General features: G+C 41.8%; 1 protein-coding gene across 1 annotated transcript; it reads left to right on the forward strand.

Annotated features, from left to right (window-relative positions):
• The first annotated feature begins 1553 nt into the window (after positions 1 to 1553).
• cdc14aa (cell division cycle 14Aa) lies at positions 1554 to 19400 on the forward strand. Its single transcript, XM_037084190.1, has 14 exons — positions 1554 to 1968; positions 2505 to 2595; positions 4466 to 4541; positions 4720 to 4812; positions 4906 to 4985; positions 5998 to 6064; positions 9593 to 9655; positions 11250 to 11337; positions 11586 to 11816; positions 11924 to 12062; positions 14562 to 14787; positions 14953 to 15044; positions 16393 to 16521; positions 18165 to 19400. Exons 1-14 carry the CDS (start codon positions 1923 to 1925, stop codon positions 18211 to 18213), a joined length of 1470 nt encoding a protein of 489 aa, XP_036940085.1. The 5' UTR covers positions 1554 to 1922; the 3' UTR covers positions 18214 to 19400.
• Positions 19401 to 20891: the final 1491 nt, after the last annotated feature.

Genomic DNA, 20891 nt, shown 5'->3' on the forward strand with positions numbered 1-20891 from the left:
GATACTGAGTCATAATTAGTATCTCAAAATAATGTCATCCAAAACTTTGTGCCGTTTCGCTTCTTCCTCTTCGCTGCTTTCCTCTCTTTGTCTTTTCTTGACCAGTGACGACAACTTGGCCTTATGCCAAGATTTTTTTTTTCCAGAAATATTAAAGTTAATGTGAAGCTCATCCATACTAGTGGCCTACGAGTATGTTTTCCAATATGATGTAGGTTACAGATCAGCTGACGTCGCTTAGTGACCGAATACGCTGGGGTGATAAGTGGCTGGACTACTCGCGGAGCAAAGATTTTAGAGGGCGGAGTGCTACAAAATACGTGAATCAGAGGTTAAAAGGCCACTTTCCTTGACAACTGTCAAATATGCTTAGCGGCGGTCGGTTATACGAAAATAATGACGTCGGGAAGGCCCATTCAAGTGAATGGAGCATTCTACAGAATTGAGAAGAGCCGTGTAATAAGTAATGATTTATGACTAATACTAAGTGATGAAGTTATTCTGGATAAGCAAGATACATGTTCCTGTGTGGTAAAGTTGTTACAACTCTGGCTGCTCAGAATGAAGTTAAAAGAATTCCTGGAATGTGAACTATAATCCTGAGTTTTGTTTTCTGTAAATAAGAAGAGTTTAATTCTAAGAAAAGGGGGGATGCCATGTCCATGAGTAACACACCCTGTAAGAATGTGGAAAGGTATTATGGGTAGGGCGGGGGAAGTTTGTTGACATTAAATTGGCATACAGCAAGAGAAAGACGTGTCTATGTGTGGTCCATGTTATTCAGATTAAATTCTGCTCAATTCAGTAGTAAAGTAGAGATACGAGAGATACTATTAGAGAAGTGTTTATTATATATGGTGTGTGCCGAGTGACTATACCCCCCCCCCAACATCACCACCAACACCACCACCACCAATTCACATCTCTAGAAGGGTTAGTGGTTCTCAGATGAGTGACTTTTGCTTAAAAACCAAACAAACACCTCCTGTATAATCACATCTCACACAACAGTACGACTGTGTTATGTAAGTGCAGATTAAGTTGGACTATGTGAATCTCTCAGTTCAGCTGGGTGATCAGGGAGCTCAGACATTTGGCACCAGGACTTCACACCCTTGGGTGACAGGAGCAAAGTACATTCCTCAGGCGAAACGAGAGATTCTGTGATGTAAGTGTTTGGTAATCAGTTTGAGGTGACATTATTGGACATGTGTTCTTCAAGTCAATACCCAGAAAATAGAGAATATTGGAGGAGAGTTTCATTCAGTGACTACCATCTTATATAATAATGTCACTATGAGATCTAATTATCCATAAGTACTAAAATGTACTAAAATCAATCAGCCGCTACAAGGCTTCAGTAACGTGTCTACCAGTGTGTGTGTGTATGTGTGTGTGTGTGTGTGTGTGTGTGTGTGTGTGTGTGTGTGCGGGCGCGCACATGTGCATGTGCATGCATGTGTGTGCGTCCACTCACAGAGCATGTGCAGAGCAGAGTAACAGAGATTAGAGTTCTCTGGACGGCTTGCTGCGTGTCATCAGCTCTCAGACTGTTTGCTGGAATATTTTGGGAGCGTTTAGACATGCAGGGACTGAATGATTTCTGTCAAACTCTCAGAGAGGTGTGAGGGACAGGAGATGGACAGATGGACTTAATTTTAATGCGGATAACCTCTGTGAGCGGACATGGTACAGCTCAACAGTTGGTCTGACGGAGTTACTGCGGCTGTTTAAAGTTGGACGGTTGATCTCTGAGTGATGACAGGCTCCTCGAAGAAGAACTATGGACCTGCTCTTAAGATATTTTATGCAGAACTCTTAACAGATAAAGCAGGCAGAAGACAGGTTTACACAGACCAGAGCAGGGGGCTGATTATATTCTAAACAGAGATTATTCCTGGAATCATCTGCTGGTGAGTCAAATGGCAGAGGAATATGAACAGTCTGGTGCGTCAGAATTCATTAAAGGTAAGTTACACCTGATGAGGATATGTTATCATGAGTATTAATCATAGTATTAATTTATAATTTTATGCACAAATATCACTGACATCCTGAGATAGAGAAGCTGGGAGTGAGTTTGGGTAGCCATAAAATAGCTTTGTATATGAAGACTATAGAAAATGTGTGCTTTTAAAACATCTAACAAATTCTAACACATTATAATAACACTCCTAAACAACTGGAGTAGCTGGGGACTTGTCTTAAAATGGGAAAACACCCAAAGAAATATAAAATGGCTCCATACAGCTTGTCTGCTGTAGTCCAAGTCTATATCAGGATAAACCAATCAGAGGCCATTAAGGGTGGGACTTAGCAGGAAAAACAGTGGGATCCATGATGACGTTATCTCTCTCTCTCTTTCTCTCTCTCTCTCTCTCTCTCTCTGTGGGTGTGTGTGTGTGTGTGTGTGTGTGTGTGTGTGTGTGTGTGTGTGTGTGTGTGTGTGTGTGTGTGTGCGCGTGTGTGTGCATGTGTGTGTGTGTGTTTGCTGTATACCACAGACCGGCTGTATTTTGCCTCTCTACGTGTCAAACCAAAGAATACAGCCAGCACACACTACTTCAGCACAGACGAGGAGTTCACATATGAGAGGTAAGCCTCAGGGATAGCTGCTGGATCACATTCACATCTCTCATAAGCTCCTCAGCAGGCAGGGCTTCACTGTACCTGTACAACTGTCCCTAACACAAGGTCCTTGACCTGGTTAATGCCAGGTTTTAGTGCATTCAATAAAAAAGATCAAAACATTGAAGGACTTTAGTCAGTAAAGTCAGACACTGTCACACATGTGAATGTAGGAGAACGATCATTAAGGTGAAACTCATCAGTAAACAGACTTTTTTCATCATCCACTGTGAAATTCTGGTATTTCTTCGCCCACCTCAAGTGTTTTTCCTTGTTTCCTCCTGAGAAGTGGTTTAGAAACTGCTGCTTGTCCTCTGAGACACTACAAGACAGCTTCTTCTGATAGGACCACTGCTGATTGGACCAAGTGCACAAGTATAGCACTGTGCTCCTCATTTCAAGTCAGAGTAAACATTTGGTCACCTATCCAGCCTTTAAGTGAAGCCCATTCATTCCCATGAGTGTTCAGCCGGTGGCTGTCATTCCACAGTAACATATAGGTCAAGATGAGATCAGCAGCTGTGCCCTAGAGATGGAGCTGGATTAGGGCAAACGTCACCATGCAGACGTCATTCACTTTAAAGTTCCTCTCAAGTCAAAGTCAATGTTTCAGTTTAAGGACATATGCCTGCTCTATATATCTCCTGTATGCCAATGCCAGGCCAAACAATTACAAACACTAATTAATTAAAATAGTTGTTGGTTTTATTAATGGTGGCCTAGAGTAATTTCCTGGAAATTGTTAAGAAATGCTGGCGGCTGCTGGGATTTGTCTAATATTCATGAAAGGACACAAGGAATAAAAACACGATGGCTTTTGCTTGTTGAAATTTAATACCAACAAAACATAGGTCCTGCAGGACAGCAGCAGCTCTGAGACATTAGCACGGTGGGATACTATATTTTTCAAATCAGATGACTCAGTGCAGCTATAGTACAGAGTTGGGGAGAGTCCGCCAGTGACACTCACAGAATCAGTTCACATGTTCACTGTGGCTCTGCGCAGTATGTCCTGCCTTATCATGCTGATGATTCTGTCTGTCGAGACAGAACCTGTGGTTTAAGAACCATGACCCATAAAAAACCTTGTCCCAGTTTCCACTGTTTGTCCTGTGTAGATTTGATCCATGTAATAATTATGCAGTAGAAATGACAACCTTCTTTTTCTTCATTATATTAGACACATCTGTATCTTTCTGTAAATACACAAGTGTATAAGATGAAGAGTCTTGGCAGCAGACAACATTTTAGTAACACGTGAAGTAAAAAGGAAGAACAATCTAAAGAACAATTAGAAATGTCTCTGCAACAGGATGAGTGTGAACATGTCCCCACTGTTTGCCTCTGCATTATGAAAAAGTTCCAAGTGACATAGAGATGGAAATATATTGAATTACAGTGATCCAGATGAGATGAGATCAAAACATGGATTTTATTATGCAGGTCATCAAAATACAAAAAAGGCTTTATTTTGGGAAATGAAGAGGAACTTCAGCAGTGTTCAACACTCTCATAACACAGGGCTAAATCACATAGCTCCAGTGTGGTTCAAGCTTTACACTGACCACCTGCATGACCAGCATCCACTGACACAAAGGCATAAGTGTTTGCAACCCAGTAATCTCTTAATATTTATCCAGTCCCTCCTGACCACTCATTGTAATGATCTCCAGTGTCCTCCCACCCTCAGTACACCTGTAGTAACATATAAGGGAGATTTAGGACGAGGTCTGTACTTTGTACTGCACTAAGCAGGTTTTTCATGTATGAAGCTGAACAGAATGTTTTAGTGATGGTTGACAAATGACACATTCCTCTGTTTCTCTGTGTGTTGCAGTTTCTATGCAGACTTCGGGCCATTCAGCCTGGCCATGCTGTACAGATACTGCTGCAAACTCAACAAGAAGCTTAAGGTAAGAGTCAGGGAAGCGCTCATTACACACCTGATGTACAGCATCAAGGTGGTGCACAGTTTACTCACCTTCTTAGCTGGATATAAAGCCCTGTGGTGTAAACTCATAGTCTGCATTGTGTGGACATTTGATATTTCAATCACTCATGCTGAAATGTGGCACTTTTTTGTCGTGTCAGTCCTTCACCCTCTCCAGAAAGAAACTGGTCCATTACACCAGCTTCGACCCAAAGAAGAGAGCCAATGATGCTGTTCTCATCGGTGCCTACGCTGTAAATATCTCTTTATTTATCCACCTGTTCAACAGTCTGTTCATCCATCTCCACATTATAATTACCACAGTCTCACTGTCACTATCCCTGCAGGTAATCTATTTGAAGAGAAGCCCGGAGGACGCCTACAGGACTCTGATCTCAGGAAACAACACAGCCTACCTGCCCTTTAGGTATTGATCCTTAGCACACACACACACACACACACACACACACACACACACACACACACACACACACACACACACACACACACACACACACACACACGCACATACATGCACACACACACACACACACACACACACACACACATTGTTTTACTGACAGACTTTATGTAAAAAAAAAAATCCACCAACAAGGTGTCTACATTTTCACTGACTCTGCTAAGACCCATAACATCCGAGCAAGAGAGCTTGTATCTCCTCACTCTAAACTCTAAAGGTTCAAATCAAGTCCCTGCCAAGAGTGTCCCAACATCCCCCAAGAAAAGCTAGGCTAACTGACAGCTGGCACTAGCTTTTAATGTAAATGATATGATGGTGGTATCTGTCTTCTGTGTACACCACAGTTCAACATGTAAACATCTGACACATTCAAATATACACACGCATATATATGAGTCGGAACAAAGTATCCTGGTCCTGCAGCTGTAACACTCTGAGATGTGTTGTCATTTTCAACATACTCTCTTAAGAATAACACAAAGTAAAATACAGCTCTCATTGCACCTTTGCTTTTGATTGGCTGCATGATAAGATAAATCAATCAAATTAAAACGGATTTTGTGAAATAATTCACAATTAGTGTTTGTATCATGATTTTCATTTTCTCTAAAAATCTATTAAAATTTTGGTCATGTGACATTTGTTGGGTTCTGAACCAAACTAAAAGATTCTCTTAGCTCTGGAGAAGAAACCTGTAGGTGAGGATCAAAATGCTGCTTCAAATTCTGTGGTGTGGATATTGTAAACTATAGTTCTGTTTGATTAATCTAGACGTTATTCACAAAGGACCAGTATCACCTGGGGACCTCTAGTAATTTGTATTAATATGGAATATGGAAATGTTTCCCTTACTTCTAGTGTGTGTGTGTGTGTGTGTGTGTGTGTGTGTGTGTGTGTGTGTGTGTGTGTGTGTGTGTGTGTGTGTGTGTGTGTGTGTGTGTGTGTTTATGTCCCACAGGGATGCAGCAGTGGGAGAGTGCTCCTTCAACCTCACTGTCCTTGACTGCTTACAGGGGATACATAAGGTAAAGTATGTTTTGGTCGTCAGAGTGGCAGCATTCAGGCTCCAATGGTCCAAAGGCTCTTGTATCATGCAGATGTCTGCTGGGGAGGCCCAGTTTGAGTGGTTTTGCGAAGGGCTAGTGGCACTGGGCTGGACCGACAGCTCTTCCTTTGGAATCAGGGGCTGTGGACATCATGTGGTGGGGTGGCTGTGCTTTTTTCAAAGAGCTTTACTCCTTTTTCTTTTGAGGTGGAAGAAATAATGTGTGGTCGTATGTTAATGTTCAACGTGCAATACGAACATGTGAAAATTATTTCTGTGAATGTTTACGGTTCAGTTTTGAGCACAGACCAATTGTTTTTTTAAAATGTTTTGTGTGATGTTGTTGACAAGTGTTAGAAAGAAATCACCTGGAGGCTCATCCTGCCTCATCTGTCAGACTCAGACAGCTCACTGAGATGTGTGAGTAAAAAGGATAGTATATGTACTTTATATGGCCCCACTTCAAAAAACATGAACTATCCCTTTAAAGGATGTGTGCAGAGCTTTGAACAGTAAAAAAGTCTAATTTAACAGATCTGTCAACAGTATATTCGAAATGCTACAAAGCACTTCACCAGGTCTCTTCAAGCCCTAGAGATAGGACTAGTAGAACTACATAGTCTAGTCGATTCTACCAGAAATCAAGGGCATTCTGAAGCCGTTAAAGGTCCCATATTACGTTTTCTCTGGTCTCTACATATATAAGCTGGCCCTCTCTGAGCCTGCCAACTCCCAGAATGAGGAATAACATTAATAACATTATTCAGACACACTAACCGTTCTGAAACGTCCTGCTGCAGCCACAGAGTCTGTACTTCTTCAGGAGCCTCTCCTTCTGGGTCCGATTCTGGGTCAAACTAGTATGGTTGTATGAAAAAATCTCTGCGAGCCATAGCGATACATCCACCGTAAACATTAGTGCACGCTACTGCATGGGGAATCCTCCCCCTGAGAGTGACATAGCAGGCAGGGCTTTCCAAGTATGCACTGACAGATGGAACTCATTAGCATTTAAAGGTGCAGGCACAGAAACAGACTTCTGTCAGGAGAGCTCTGTAGAGCGACTTTTAAGGCCCCCACACACCGCCCAGAGGTCCAACTCCCTTATCCGACCACTCTCCGACCGCTCTGTTGCCTCTTGTCTGACCCGTTGGACAGAAAAGTTGCACTGAAACACACCGCTTCGATGTGCTGCCAGCTCCACAGTAGCGTGTACGTTCTGCGCTTCAATAAGATGGCACTTGTGTTGTGAGTTGTCAACGAGAGGTTTATGCACGCAACTCCCTTTACTTTCGATCAAAATGAAATTTAACTATTTCAGATAAAAACAGCTGCATACTAAACATGCAGTGAAGCATTACCAAACAAACACAATTAATTCGTCCTGAACGGACATAACAACTAGTCTCATGCCAGTACTGCAAAGCATGACAACAGGGAGTGTTGGAACTGAGTGCGTAGAAAACCAATCCGCGCACAGTATTCCAACCTTTCCACACATCGCGCTGATTCACTAGCACACCGCCAATCAGAGAATCCAATGGCTCAGACGTCCGATGGCCCTCCTCCTCAGACTCTGCATGCTGAGTCTTAGCAGACAACGTCCAAATGGCTCCAAAAGCTTCCAACACAGCTGAACACACCAAACATATTTGTTCCCAACCTCATCCAAAACTCTCCAAATGCTTCAGACTTCCAACGGTTGGGCTGGTGTGTGCCTGCCTTTAGACAACTGAAATTCAGGACCACGCATATTGAATACAACATTTTTGGACCTCTGACACCTGTGTGAACTTGATGAAAAAGAGTATAATATGGGACCTTTAAATCTAAAAAAGCTGCTCTAGCTCACAGTTTTTCTTTTGGTTGTGTAAGAAACACTCAGAGAAACACTGTCCACTCTCTATGCTCTGAAGACAGATCTGCAATAACAGGAACAAAGAGACAAAGTCTGACAAAGAGTATGTGGAAGACATGGAGCTGGCAGAATCTTTTTATGCTGGACTCGGGTGGATGCTGACACTAACACAGTGTAACAGTTTGTGGTTAAGCACTGGCATCGATGGACTACCCACTGAGTTTTACAAATCATTTGGTCAGTGGTTGGTGGAGATTTGCTGGAGGTGTTCCAGGACAGTTGCCTTCCATTGAGCTGTAGGATGGCAGTCATTTGTTGCTGAGGAAAGGAGATCTACAGGATCTGAAGAACTGGAGGCTGGTCTCTCTGCTGTGTGGAGACTATAGGATCCTCTCTAAAGCTCTGGCTTTCAGACTCAGAGAGGTGATGAGTGAGGTCATCCATGTTGACTAGACCAACTGTGCCTGGCAGGTTAATAAGTGATAATATCACTTCTATTAGACATATTTTGGAAGTCTCTGGCTCATTGGGTGTAGATGCTGGTCTTATTTCCACAGAGCAGGAAAAGGCATTTGGCTGGGTTGAACAACAGTATCTATGACAGATGCTGAAAGCTTTCGGGGTCAGACCAGGTTTCAGTGCTTAGGTCCAGTTATTGTATTGTGATATTGCGAGTATACTCAAGTTAATAGTGGCTTGGCAGCACCTTTTGTTGTCCAGAGGGGGGTACGACAGGGATGCTCTATTTCTGGGATGTTGTATTCCCTCACCATTGAACCTCTGCTACACAAACTCAGGAGAGTGGTCTCAGGTCTCAGGTGTCTGTTTTCCAGGTTGAAAGTCAGCTGTCAATTTATCTGCATATGCAGATGACATTGTGATTACTATCAAAAAACAGAGAGATATTAATTAAATTAAATTAATTTTAGGAGAAAAAGTCAGTTTTTTTGCTGTCCTGGAAGCTAAAATCTCCCTGGAGGAGCTCAGTGGGGCAGTGGGTCAGATGGCTCCTGGTAAAGCTCCTGGACTGGATGGACTGCCCACAATTTTCATATGCACTTCTGGAAGTGTTCGAGAGCCGACCTGTGTGAGGTGCTCTCAGACAGGAATGCACCGGCATCCTGTTGGCGTGAAGTTCTTTCGCTTTTTAGATTTGGCTTTACTCAGCAACTGGAGACCAGTGGCATTGTTATGCACAGACTACAAACTTGAAATAACTACAAACAAAAGTGCTCATCAACAGGTTTAAAAACTTTCTGGACTCAACAATCCACAAAAACCAGTCACACTGTGTACCGGACAGATCTGTCATGGACATGACGATGAGGAATATGAGTATTCCCCTGCTGTGTCATGTATACCAGTGTGTCACCAGTGTGACAAACGGACAGGCGACCCCCAGTGGAGAGTTATACATAGAATTGTAGCTATGTACAGGTTTTTGTTGCACCTTGATCCTGGCACAGGGGATGAAACCAGACATTATCTATTTATTCAGCGCTCTAGACTGACTAGACTTTTCAACCAACTGCAGTAATGGTTTTCAGCTTTTCATATCAAAGTCTATTTAAAATTCAAAAAATGATCTCTGTCTCAGTCTCTCTCTGTGTTGATCTGTCTCTGTCTGTCTCTATCTGTCTCCTCCTCCAGGCATTGCAGCATGGTTTCTTTGACTTTGACAGCTTCAGTGTTGAGGAATATGAACATTATGAGGTGAGGATGCACGCACAAGCCCACACACACATGCATACACACACACACACACACACGGACCACCTATATAAAGCAAAAGGGGAGTGGGAAACTAACAGCTGTATCCCAGACAATGTTTGGATGGATAACAAGATATGAAGTTCTGTACTGAGAGTCTTTGGAGATTTCTTTTCTTTCCTCTCAGCACTCAGACAGCTCCAGCTGCTGGAGGAAATGTAGCTCCCAGGAAGCCCCACTATAACTTTTACTTTCAACATCTACAAATATTCAATCAAATCACTTCTTTGGAACATTAAGTGTAGCTGATAGAAAATCAATCGGAGAGAAATGTCGTCAGTCAGACGGCCCATCCACAGAGAACTGGTACGTAATGACCTTTTCTACAAGGCTTCAGGCTTCCTCAAAACGCCCGTCTTTTGTTTAAATACAGTAAGTTTATTCAATTCTTCTCAAATGAGAAACAGCCCATATTCTGTTTGGTTTTGTTATTCTGTAAAAGTACAGAACTAAAGAGGACTGTGTGACTGTTGCTCTACCAAATATAGGAAAAAATGTAGAAGACTTTTCCCACCATGCAGCAAACAGCGTCATTTTAACCTCTTTCCTACAGGTCAAAAACCAAAGAACACTCACTGACATTTGGATTTGGTCTTTAATGTGAATGTAGGAGCCATGAATGAATTGGTGGGTGCCACAAGGTGAAAGGATAAAGTTATCTTTTGGTGTTTGTTTTGGTTCTGATATTTTATTATGTGGTCATATTGAGTAGGGGATAGCATTTCTCATTGTCAGAGAGAGAGGGTGAGCTGGGTCGCCATATTTTTTGTTGACTACTATTTATCTTTTGATCACTGTGATTACTTTGATTTTGAGCTTTATTATGAGTTGATCATCGTTTTTCGTTAACAAAAAGTTAAAACTTATTTTCGAATAGCAGCAAATTCTTTCAGGAGGCGCGTCAGACTATCAGGCCCAACCTCAGTCTCTCAGCGACTCATTTGTTTGTTTAAGGCGCTACAGTGAACATGTACCATCAACATTTCACTTAGAGGACTCTGTTGTCACAAGTACTCCTATTCTGACCTTTCACACATGGGTAGTTTTTCATCTGTCTCCTTCCCGTCACAGCTGAATTTAAAAGAGAGACTGAAGTAGACAATTGTTAGCACCATAACACTGTCACTGCCTCACTGCTGCTTTCTGCTGTTTTGTGATGTTGAATGTGAAAAAAAAATACCAGAACACGATTGAAGGCAAACTGAACAACTGTCAACAGGACAGGAGTCAACCATCCAGGTTTAGCAGGTTCACCAGCATCATAAACACTGTCTTATAAACACAATACTATTACATCATTATACTGATCTGTGAGAGCAATACTATACTGTATGTCTGGTGATTTGAAATACTTCACACTGTTGGTACTTTTTAAACAGTGCTCGTATAGAACTGATAGCTAAGAGAACTGCTCGTATTAATATTTTGCACTTAAACGCAGCATAGAGTCACTGTGATATATTGTGATGTTGAGAGTGTCACAGAGTTGAACGCCTCAGTCACACTCTACAGCTGCTTCTCATCTCTCTGTTTTCAGCGAGTGGAAAACGGTGATATGAACTGGATCGTTCCAGGGAAGATTCTGGCCTTCAGCAGCCCTCACCCTCGCAGTAAGATAGAAAACGGTGAGTCAGATTCCATGTCAGAACTTTCCTCTACACCACTGCCTTACACATGACTCACAGGAGTGTCCACAGCCTCTGTAAGGTCCCCAGGATCTGAGGCATACTTAATTATATTCATTCTTTTGAAATCAGCATGTGATCAGAGACTGACATTTTTACCCCCATGAAATTATTACTGACTGCGTTCCATGTTATCACTAGAACTGCTCTCGCTCACGTCTAACAAATCATAATTGTTGTGTTTACAGGTTATCCTCTTCATGCACCAGAGGCATACTTTGTCTACTTTCACCAAAATAACGTCAAAGCCGTGGTCCGTCTAAACAGGAAGTTGTATGAAGGCAGGCGTTTTGAGGATGCAGGATTTGAGCACCATGACCTCTTCTTCCTGGATGGAACCACGCCCTCTGACCTCATCTGCAGGCGATTCCTGCATGTGTGTGAAAGTACTGAAGGAGCGGTGGCTGTGCACTGTAAAGGTGCGAGTGGGTTGACTTTAACACAGGAGAGAGTGTAGCTGTCAAACCTGACCCTCATCTAAAACCCCTCACTCTTAACCTCCTCTTACGAAACCTTTCATCCACAGCTGGTCTCGGCCGTACTGGCACTCTGATTGGCTGCTACCTGATGAAGCACTTTCGGTTCACTGCAGCTGAGGCCATTGCTTGGATCAGAATATGCCGGCCCGGATCCATCATCGGTCCCCAGCAGAACTTCTTAGAGGAGTAAGTTTCAGGCTCACATGTGACTCCATACAATTAAGCAGGAGCTGCTGGTGCCCCTGTATTGATATGTTGATAATCATTTCAGAGGATTATGGACGAGTCAGATATGAGCCCTCAGTCATTCTGGTCCAGAGTGGCATGCACTGACAGCTGTTGGATGGATTACCACTGTGACAGTAATAATCAAAAACGAATGCCAATATCCTAGTCAGCTTCACTCTATCTTAATATTAAAAGATTAGGGCTGCTGTGTTTTTTATTTTAAGGTTAGGGTTATAGTTGTTCTTCCTCTTGTTGTATCAAAACTATTTAAAATTAATCAGTGAGGGATGTGTTCCTTCATCACCGTCAGCACACACACTGATCCCACATACACTGTCTTATAGTGCACCAAATGTGGATTAATCCGCCCCTGAAAATAGTCCCCAACAATTGCAACATTTTCTCCTGTTTCAGTTAACGTTTGTCAAAAACCTACAGTGACCACTTGTTTTTATGAAATGACTGAAATGAAATATATCTACTGTTAGAGATTAATGTCTAGATTTGAGTCCGACTGACACATCCTCAGATTTAGTCTTTTCACAGTGTTGGTTAACAATCCAAAAATACAGAAGTACACCAGCCTGATCCTTCTACTTAACAATGTTGATAATGTGCATGCTAACATGCCAACCATTCTCAACACATTCATTATGTATCATCAACATGTCCTGATTTAAAATCATCTAGCACTGTCATCGGGTCAATTACCTGCACAACAAAAGATATTCTCATCAGACTCAGTGTACAGTGGATTCCAGCTCGTTGTTCCAGACAGCTTGTAAGCCAGTGAAGATAAATCCACTTTATAATCCCAAAAGCTTAAAATAGCAAAGCCTGTGCTCTCCTCCACTCCTGGTGTTTCTTCCTCCTGAACCTCGGGCTCTGACCACGGCTGTCTCCACCAGAACTGTCCAGCTCCAACAGCTGTCTGCTGCTTAACACTAACAGGGTCGCTCATTAATCCAACACATCACGTGTCCCTCAAATCCAGTCTGTTAGTACAATGACAGCACAGAAAGACAGATGAGCCCGTATATATATATATATATATATATATATATATATATATATATATATATATATATATATATATATATATATATATATATTTGCATTGAAAGCCTCCAAAAGGCACAAACACCACAAACACGTCTGAGCGGTGAAGATCGATGACTGGAACTATCTTGGGCCCAGTGAAGTCCAGCAGACAGCTTGCTGCTACCTGTCACTCACAGAGGCCACGCCCCCAATTATGCATCATTTTAAGCCTTAATGGTCCCATATTACACCCCTTTTCATCAATTTCACACAGCTGTCAGAGGTCCAACAACACTGTATTTGAAATCCATTGCCCCAAACCCATCCAAGGTCCTAAATTTCAGCTGTCTAAAAGTCACTCAAGTGAGCTCTACTGAGAGTAGGCTGTCTCTGTGCCTGCACCTTTAAATGCTAATGAGCTCCATCTGTCAAGGCCTGCCTTGCCTGCTACACGCCCCTCTCAGGGAGAGGATGCCACTTATGCTAGCAGTAGCATGCGCTTATGTTTTACGGTGGATGTATCCCTATGGCTCACCAAGATGCTGTCGTTTAATCGAACCAGTTTGAATTTCCAGCTGACTTCACCATACTCATAGGTAACTGCAAATACTATCAAACCGTGGTGACACTTACCTGTGGCTTGGATGCAGTTGCTGGGTCCGGTATGGGTGGGACTGATCCTTTTTTCAAGGGTCAGTGTCGAAGCAAAGCCATACGAGCTATAATCATGCGCAGACAAGCTAGCTCACAGAGCAAAGCAAATAGACTCATAACAGGCTATCCTAAGGCTCATGGCTCATGACAGGCTGTAACATGGACATGTACGTTATGAACAGAAAAAAAAAAAACGAAAATGCTGGAATATGTTTCTGTCTGCAAAATTCAAGTTTCCATCTCTGCTAGTGAGGGAGTAAGCACACGCTCGACGGATCGACTAGTTTGGACTACCGGAGGACAGGGATGTAAGCAAACCAGTATCTACGAGCTTGCACAAACACACTGTTTTAACCACTTTTTTACTCATTTTGAGTCATACATGCTACAGCGCTGTGTTGTATAGTGTCTGCTGATGCTGCAGAACTGGTGAGATTTGGAGCATGTTAAGATGTTTAAAACAGTGTAAAATTCTGACCCCATGCTGTTAGCTGTCAATGCTAACTCTCCGTTCAAGGAGCCTTGTAAGGGTTGCACCAGAAGTGTTCGCGTCTTCAGTACTTGCAAGTCAAAGGTAGCTTGAGCGATAAAGCTGCATGTTGAAATCGACCAAAGTTATCCTTTGAGTGTTTGTCATGGTGGCGTCTCATTTTTGTCAAGAATTTGACAGGCTGAATGCACAGTATTGTTTCTGGTGTGTGTGTGTGTGTGTGTGTGTGTGTGTGTGTGTGTGTGTGTGTGTGTGCATGTGTGCCTGTGTAGGAAACAGCACAGTTTGTGGGTCCAGGGTGACGTCCACCGCTCCAAGCAGAAGCTGGTTCAGCAGAGACTGAGCCGGCGGCAGCAGCTTCAGCAGCAGAGTCAACAGCAGCAGCTTCACAGCCCCGACTCTGAGGGAGGGAGACAGCCAACCATGTCCCGCCTTCTCTCTAGCATGGATGACCTCTCAATTAACACCACCCTTTACAAATCATACAGCCTAGATGAGGTGAGGGGTGGGACATGGCATGGCCCTTTACGATGATCATTGCAGTAGTAAATATATAACCTTACACATACAAATGACTTCACATTTTGTTAAAGTTCAATCAGAACAATGTTTTATTTTCATTGTGTTTTACTGTTAATTGTCTCTGTGTAACAACACTTGTAGAGTAACTACACGGAGGACAGTCTGACCCAGGGAGACAAACTGAGAGCACTAAAGGGAAAACGACCACCGCGATCAGCTTCCTCCTCCTCAAGGTACAACGTGGTTATAACACGAACTGATGAGGATCAATATCACTTCTATGTCTACAGCGTTAGCTTGGTTTAGCTCAAAGACAAGAAACATGTTTTAGCTTGTTTGTTTGGATAGACTTAACGAATGAGTTATAACCAATAATCTGTATGTCTGGGTACTTCTGTTCAGTTTCTCACAGTGATGGTGTTATATTACAGTAGGACAAAAACAATAGGGATAATCCAGTCAAACGTGATTCTCTCTTATCACTCTGTTGGCAATAGAGGGAACATATCTTAAGACAGAAAACACATTTTAAAGATGAACATGTTTATTGGCTTCACATAGGAATAGAAATAAGGTCCAGGCCGGTGAGTGTTTTGGGAGAATAGACTGCCTGATAATATGGGTTGATTAGTAAATGTGATGTGATTCCTTCTCTGAGGGGCTTTTCTATTAAGAAAATTTACATCCAGCAGCAGCAGACACACATACTGAGGATCACAGAGCAGAAGGAGTGATAATGGTCACAGTGACAGCAGAGCCAGCTCAGCTTGTGTTTCTGACACATTGGCAGCAGAACGTGCTAAGCTTAACAGGTTTACAAAATAAACAGTTACATAAAACAATGACAGAATGTACAGATTTTCATTTTGAACTCTTTGACGATTCATGCTGGAGCTTGAGGTTTAAAGAGCAGCCTGCTGTCTGTGTTGCTGGCCCTCGTTGAGGAAGCAGTCTGAAGTAAAATGGTTGCTGCACACGTGTCAGAGTTTCCAGTTGTTGTGGGGATGTTTCCATCAAAAGACATTGATCCACTTGGTCTACGCTTCCTGTGATGGCGGGAGCAGATGGAGGTGTTGGTGTTGGTTCTTGTAGATAGCAACAGAGAAATTGTTTAGCTTTGTCAGCCCTCCACATGTTGGTATCACTGAAGGCTGAAGACATTAGTGAGGAAACAGTAGTTACTGAATGTAACTCCAGTTCTATGAGGACATGTTTAGCCCTCTAACTGCATGTTCTCACAGCAAGAGTAAAGCACATTAATTTCAATACACTAAGCACTTGGTGGTGGACTCTAACACCAACTGAAACTACTACAAAATGTAATATTACATTTGAATGCAGTGAAAGGCTATTGCAGGAAAAAACTGTAAATTGTAATGGAACTGTAAATTGGATTAATCAACAAAGTTTAATGTCATAAACATCCGATGGTTATCCTGCTAGCACATACTGTATACGGGTCAAAGTGCATTTGAGGACAGACAGACACACAGACAGACAGATTTTTTGCAGTGTATTTGGATGGTTTGTAAGATATGGAATATGTTATAATGAGCTGATCCCTGTGTGTCTCTTACTCAGGTTAAATCTGTCGAAGGCCTCTCACTGCTCCATCCTGCCACCACCTAAGTCCCCTAAAGGCTCCCTCTCCTTCTCCTCTTCTAAGAAGCTGGTGCGCAGCTCCTCCTCCTCCACCACACAGCTATGGAGGTGAGTTGGATATAAACTGTACTGGTTCATGTACGTTAGAGTATTCATAGATGAGATCCTCACTGGCAACAATCAATAAAACTACAGAAGGCACGTTCTGAAGAACTTGCGGTTGTGATGCACCCTGTTTTCCAGCTGAAGCCAAATGCGAATTACTGGCTGTGAAAACTTTGAATAATGTTCACAATATCTAAAAACTATGAAATAATGTCCGTTTGTTGAAAAACTAAGGCCAAACTGAACGGGTTGCTTTAATTTATTTGAAGTCTCGTCTGAAGAGAATGAAGCTTTGTAATAGTTTGGTGAGAATGAAGCATTAAAAACAGAATTTAAGTTTTGAGACAAACTGGAGTGCTGGCTTAAATTTGTGTTGAAAAGCAGCTGATGGAGTATGAAGAGATGTTAGAGAGAGAATTAGTCAAATACTCTGAATCTGACTGAGAAATTCAATAAATCTCAATATATCGATAATTAGAAACATTTAAATATTTAAATGGAGTTCCTGGTTTGAATGAGTGAAAAGATAATTGTTAAATATAGTGAAAATGTTGGGAAATATACTGTGTGTGTTTGTGTGCATGTGAGTGCAAGCTTAAGCATGGCTGTCTATGTGTGTGTGTGTGTGTGTGTGTGTGTTTTTACATGTGTGGTCATGTGTGCATGCTTACACGTGCATATTTGACTGCGTTTGTGTGTGTATTAGACTGACTTATTGATAAATCTGTCTCTCTGTGTGTTGGCCCAGTTGATCTCGGTTGCCACAGTGATGATAACCAGGTTGGTCCTGGTAACGGCCTGTGAGAGCTGTGCAAACACAACAAATGGCAACAACCTATGCACTGGTTTACACACACAACACAAATGAGGCCCAACAATGAATTCAATCAGCCTGTGCTAACAGCTAGCGTCCTGATTAGCAACCATACTCACTGACGGATCTACTCCACGGATATTACAACAACAACAACAACTCTGGTGGAGCACAGCCTGCCTGTGTATTTTTTTTTAATTCAGCTCTTGAAGGTGTGATAACTCTGACACGCCAGTAGGGGGCACTAAACATTACTCAGAAACTGACATGCTCAAACTGTGAAAAAGTGGTTCAGGGAGCATGAGACAGTCCAGACCTGAACCTCAGTGAGAATCTTTGGGATCTGCTGAAGAGGATTTTACACAGCAGCCCGACTCTTCCATCATCAATACAAGACAGTAGCAAAAAAAAATGAATGACAATTAACTCTGGACAGAAATAACTGCTGTGACATTACATAAGCTTATCAAAATGACACCACAGCCAATGTGAGCTGTAGCTGAAGGCAGTCCAACAAAATATCAGACCGTGTGACTTTTTTTGGGCCTTGCGGTATATTTTGCTGATTAATCGATCAGATACTGGTCCATGGGTTTTTCATGTTTGTCCAAGGCCACGAGTGATGTTCTCACATGTGTTGTTTTGTCTATAACCCAAAGATATTGAATTTACTGTCACAGAGGAAAGAATTCAGGAAATGTTCATGTTTAAGAACCTCGAGTCAGAGAATCTTGACTTCGTTTTCCATGAAAACATACTCAGGAATTTTCACCATTTCATTTTTAGTGGTTGTCAATGAATAAATTAACTGTATGCATATCTCTCTCTTCAGTCCCTTTAGCCTCAACCTGTTCAGCACCAGGCCGGCCATCATTCACTGACTTCACAGCTTGGGTGAATTCTGCTCACAAGTCGAGTCGACTGATGATGGTAAAGAAAACTGGATGACCACCATGTTGTCTGGGCCTTAAACATCTATCATTTAACTTGATGATACTGTAACAATTTCTGTGACAGAGTAACTGCACTGTTAATGTAGAGTCAACTCAGAGTGAAGAAACACTCAGAGAGTGAAACACTGGTCACAACATTGGTATCAACCCCTAATCTCAGTGTCTTCAGTGGAATATGAGCCATCATATGTTAGAAGATAAACACACAAAATCTTTTGAAAAAGAATGTAATTTCACATACTGTGTACATCCCAGTGGCATGAGTACCAAAACACTGAATTCAACAAAGTTAGAAGGAGCCATGATAAATGTAACACCATGTTCATAGGGTGTATAGGACAGTGGAGAACTGGTCCAGAGTCACATGACTCTCAACTTTAACTGCACTTTAATACTAGAACCTTAAGGGAAGAGTGCACCAGGGTTACACGTAAAGTGTGTTTTCTGGTGTCACTGCATATGTGGAATAAGAAGTATAAAACCTTTTGTGGCTCCGGGGGAAGCTGCATGTTATCTGATAAATATTCTCCAGTGATGTCAAACAGGGGCTCAGCTACACTGTGGGTAATGTAGTCACAGACAAAATTGGTGAAGTTACCCTCTTAGATCTTAGTTGATAGTAAATGTTAGCTCTGAATGGAGCACTGAGTATGACCACTTTGTATACATATACAGTAGGTCAAAACATATTAAATATGTTTTAAAAAATAATACAATATTTGGGAGATTTCATTTACTTTTAGTTGCCAACAATAGTGGAAGAAAAAAAAAAGTGATTTTTGAGGGGAAGTTTCTTCTGTTTGAGTGTGAAGCTCTTAAAGCATGTTTGACTTCTCTAAACAGCTGAAAATGTGTTTTATGTTTGTATTTGATGCAACATCATCTTGCTATGCAAATATTATCTACTTGTAAAAGTGTACTGTTACTACTATGAAAGACCTTCATCTGGTCCTGGAGCAGGTGTGGTGATTGGGGAATGTGTTGTCTGATCACTGGTTGGTTCCAAAGGAAGAAAACATATCATTGAGATGTGATAAAATAGCTGCCTTTAGTGTTGCTGCAGAGATTGTTATTTTTAAAATGACCAATAAAATCGTGTTAATGATGATCATGAATGATTGAGGTTATCCATCAGTGAATGTGTTTTCATTTCACATCCCAGAGGAACTCCAGGAATACATCTGGCAGACTTACAGATGGTGTTTCTCCTCCTCCTCTTCCATATTAATAAATAAATAAATAAAAAGCAGGATGGAGGTGAGTTGAAGGTTGAAACCCTTCATGCAGACACAGTTTTGTCTCCATCTGCCATGTTGTCCGGGTGACTGAACATATACAAAGAAACTAATGCTGAATGATGTTGTTCAGGGGACATGAAAACAAGCTAAAATGTCATAATTGTGTGTGAATCTTGAGAACTGGTCAAACGTTGCATCAGGAGCTTCAGGAGACTTGGATGTCTCACACTGAACCATGACTTGAAGCTGGATTAAGGAGACGAGGTGCAGGCATCACAGCTGTGAATACCATCGTGTCAGAGCAGTTCTGAAGTCTTTTGTGTTTGGTAACACAAAACTCATGTTTGTTAGGCATTGTTATTTAAGAAAACCTTAATTGTTAACTGTATTTACAGACATTCAGAAGTTATATTTGGCCTTACAAAGCACATGACACATTACCACAGATACATTATCTACTGTGGGGCTTATTGAACATTTTGACATTTTCAATCATGCATTATTTATATGTAAGGATTCTATCGTGTATTGAGTGTAGTCAAGAAACCTTCATCCTTCATTTATCTTTACTTAAGTTATCCGGAGTCCTGTTGGTTGATCCACAGTTCTGTCTGTGAGAGTCCAAGTACAGACTACATCTATTGGCCATAATGCCCTGCAGACAGAGGCAACATAATCAGAACATCTTCCCCAGCTACTCATCCCAGCTCCAAAAGGGAGCAGGACATTTTCCACCCAGATTCCCTTCACAGTAATCATCTCTGAACCTTTACAGCCACTGACAGAAACTGACACTTCTCAATGTAGAACGCATTGATCAGGATTTCTTACCAGTGGATCAAATTAGTCTTTGAATGAACTTCAGCTGTTCGTCACGTTGCTCCCCATCTGATGGATGTGTTAGTTGGTGTGTTTGTTATATCGCCTTCATAAGGTCAGTGCTTTACTTAATTGATATTAATATTAAATGAATCCATGTTTATTTTCCTTTGGACACAGAGAAGAAAAACCTAACAAACACATTTTAGAAAGTGATCATTGTTCATTTACACAAGGACACATTGAGACTCCTACTGCTCATGTACACAAATTGTGTGTGTTGTACGCTGAAACATCCCCTTCATCTGATGATGAAACATTTATGGAGGGTTTAGTTTGGACATTTATAGGATTTTGTTTCCTGTGCAGACACAACATTTCAAATGGGCTGTGGGCAAGGCACGCACACATGTGCATGCGCACACAAGCACACAAACACACACACACACAGAACAGTAGAAGGCAGAGGGCTACTGTCCAAAGATAGCTGGAGTCTTCACCTCAGCACATGTAACTGTAAGTGAAATGATAACAGAAAGAGTAATGAAA

Source organism: Acanthopagrus latus, chromosome 21, assembly GCF_904848185.1.
Source record: "Acanthopagrus latus isolate v.2019 chromosome 21, fAcaLat1.1, whole genome shotgun sequence".
Lineage (NCBI taxonomy): Eukaryota > Metazoa > Chordata > Actinopteri > Spariformes > Sparidae > Acanthopagrus > Acanthopagrus latus.

Coding starts and splice junctions, on each gene's coding strand:
- cdc14aa (XM_037084190.1), top strand. CDS start 1,923: ATGGCAGAGGAATATGAACAGTCTGGTGCGTCAGAATTCATTAAAG. Junction 11,338..11,585: donor TCGCAGTAAGATAGAAAACG/GTGAGTCAGATT, acceptor TTGTGTTTACAG/GTTATCCTCTTCATGCACCA. Junction 16,522..18,164: donor TCCACCACACAGCTATGGAG/GTGAGTTGGATA, acceptor CTCTCTCTTCAG/TCCCTTTAGCCTCAACCTGT.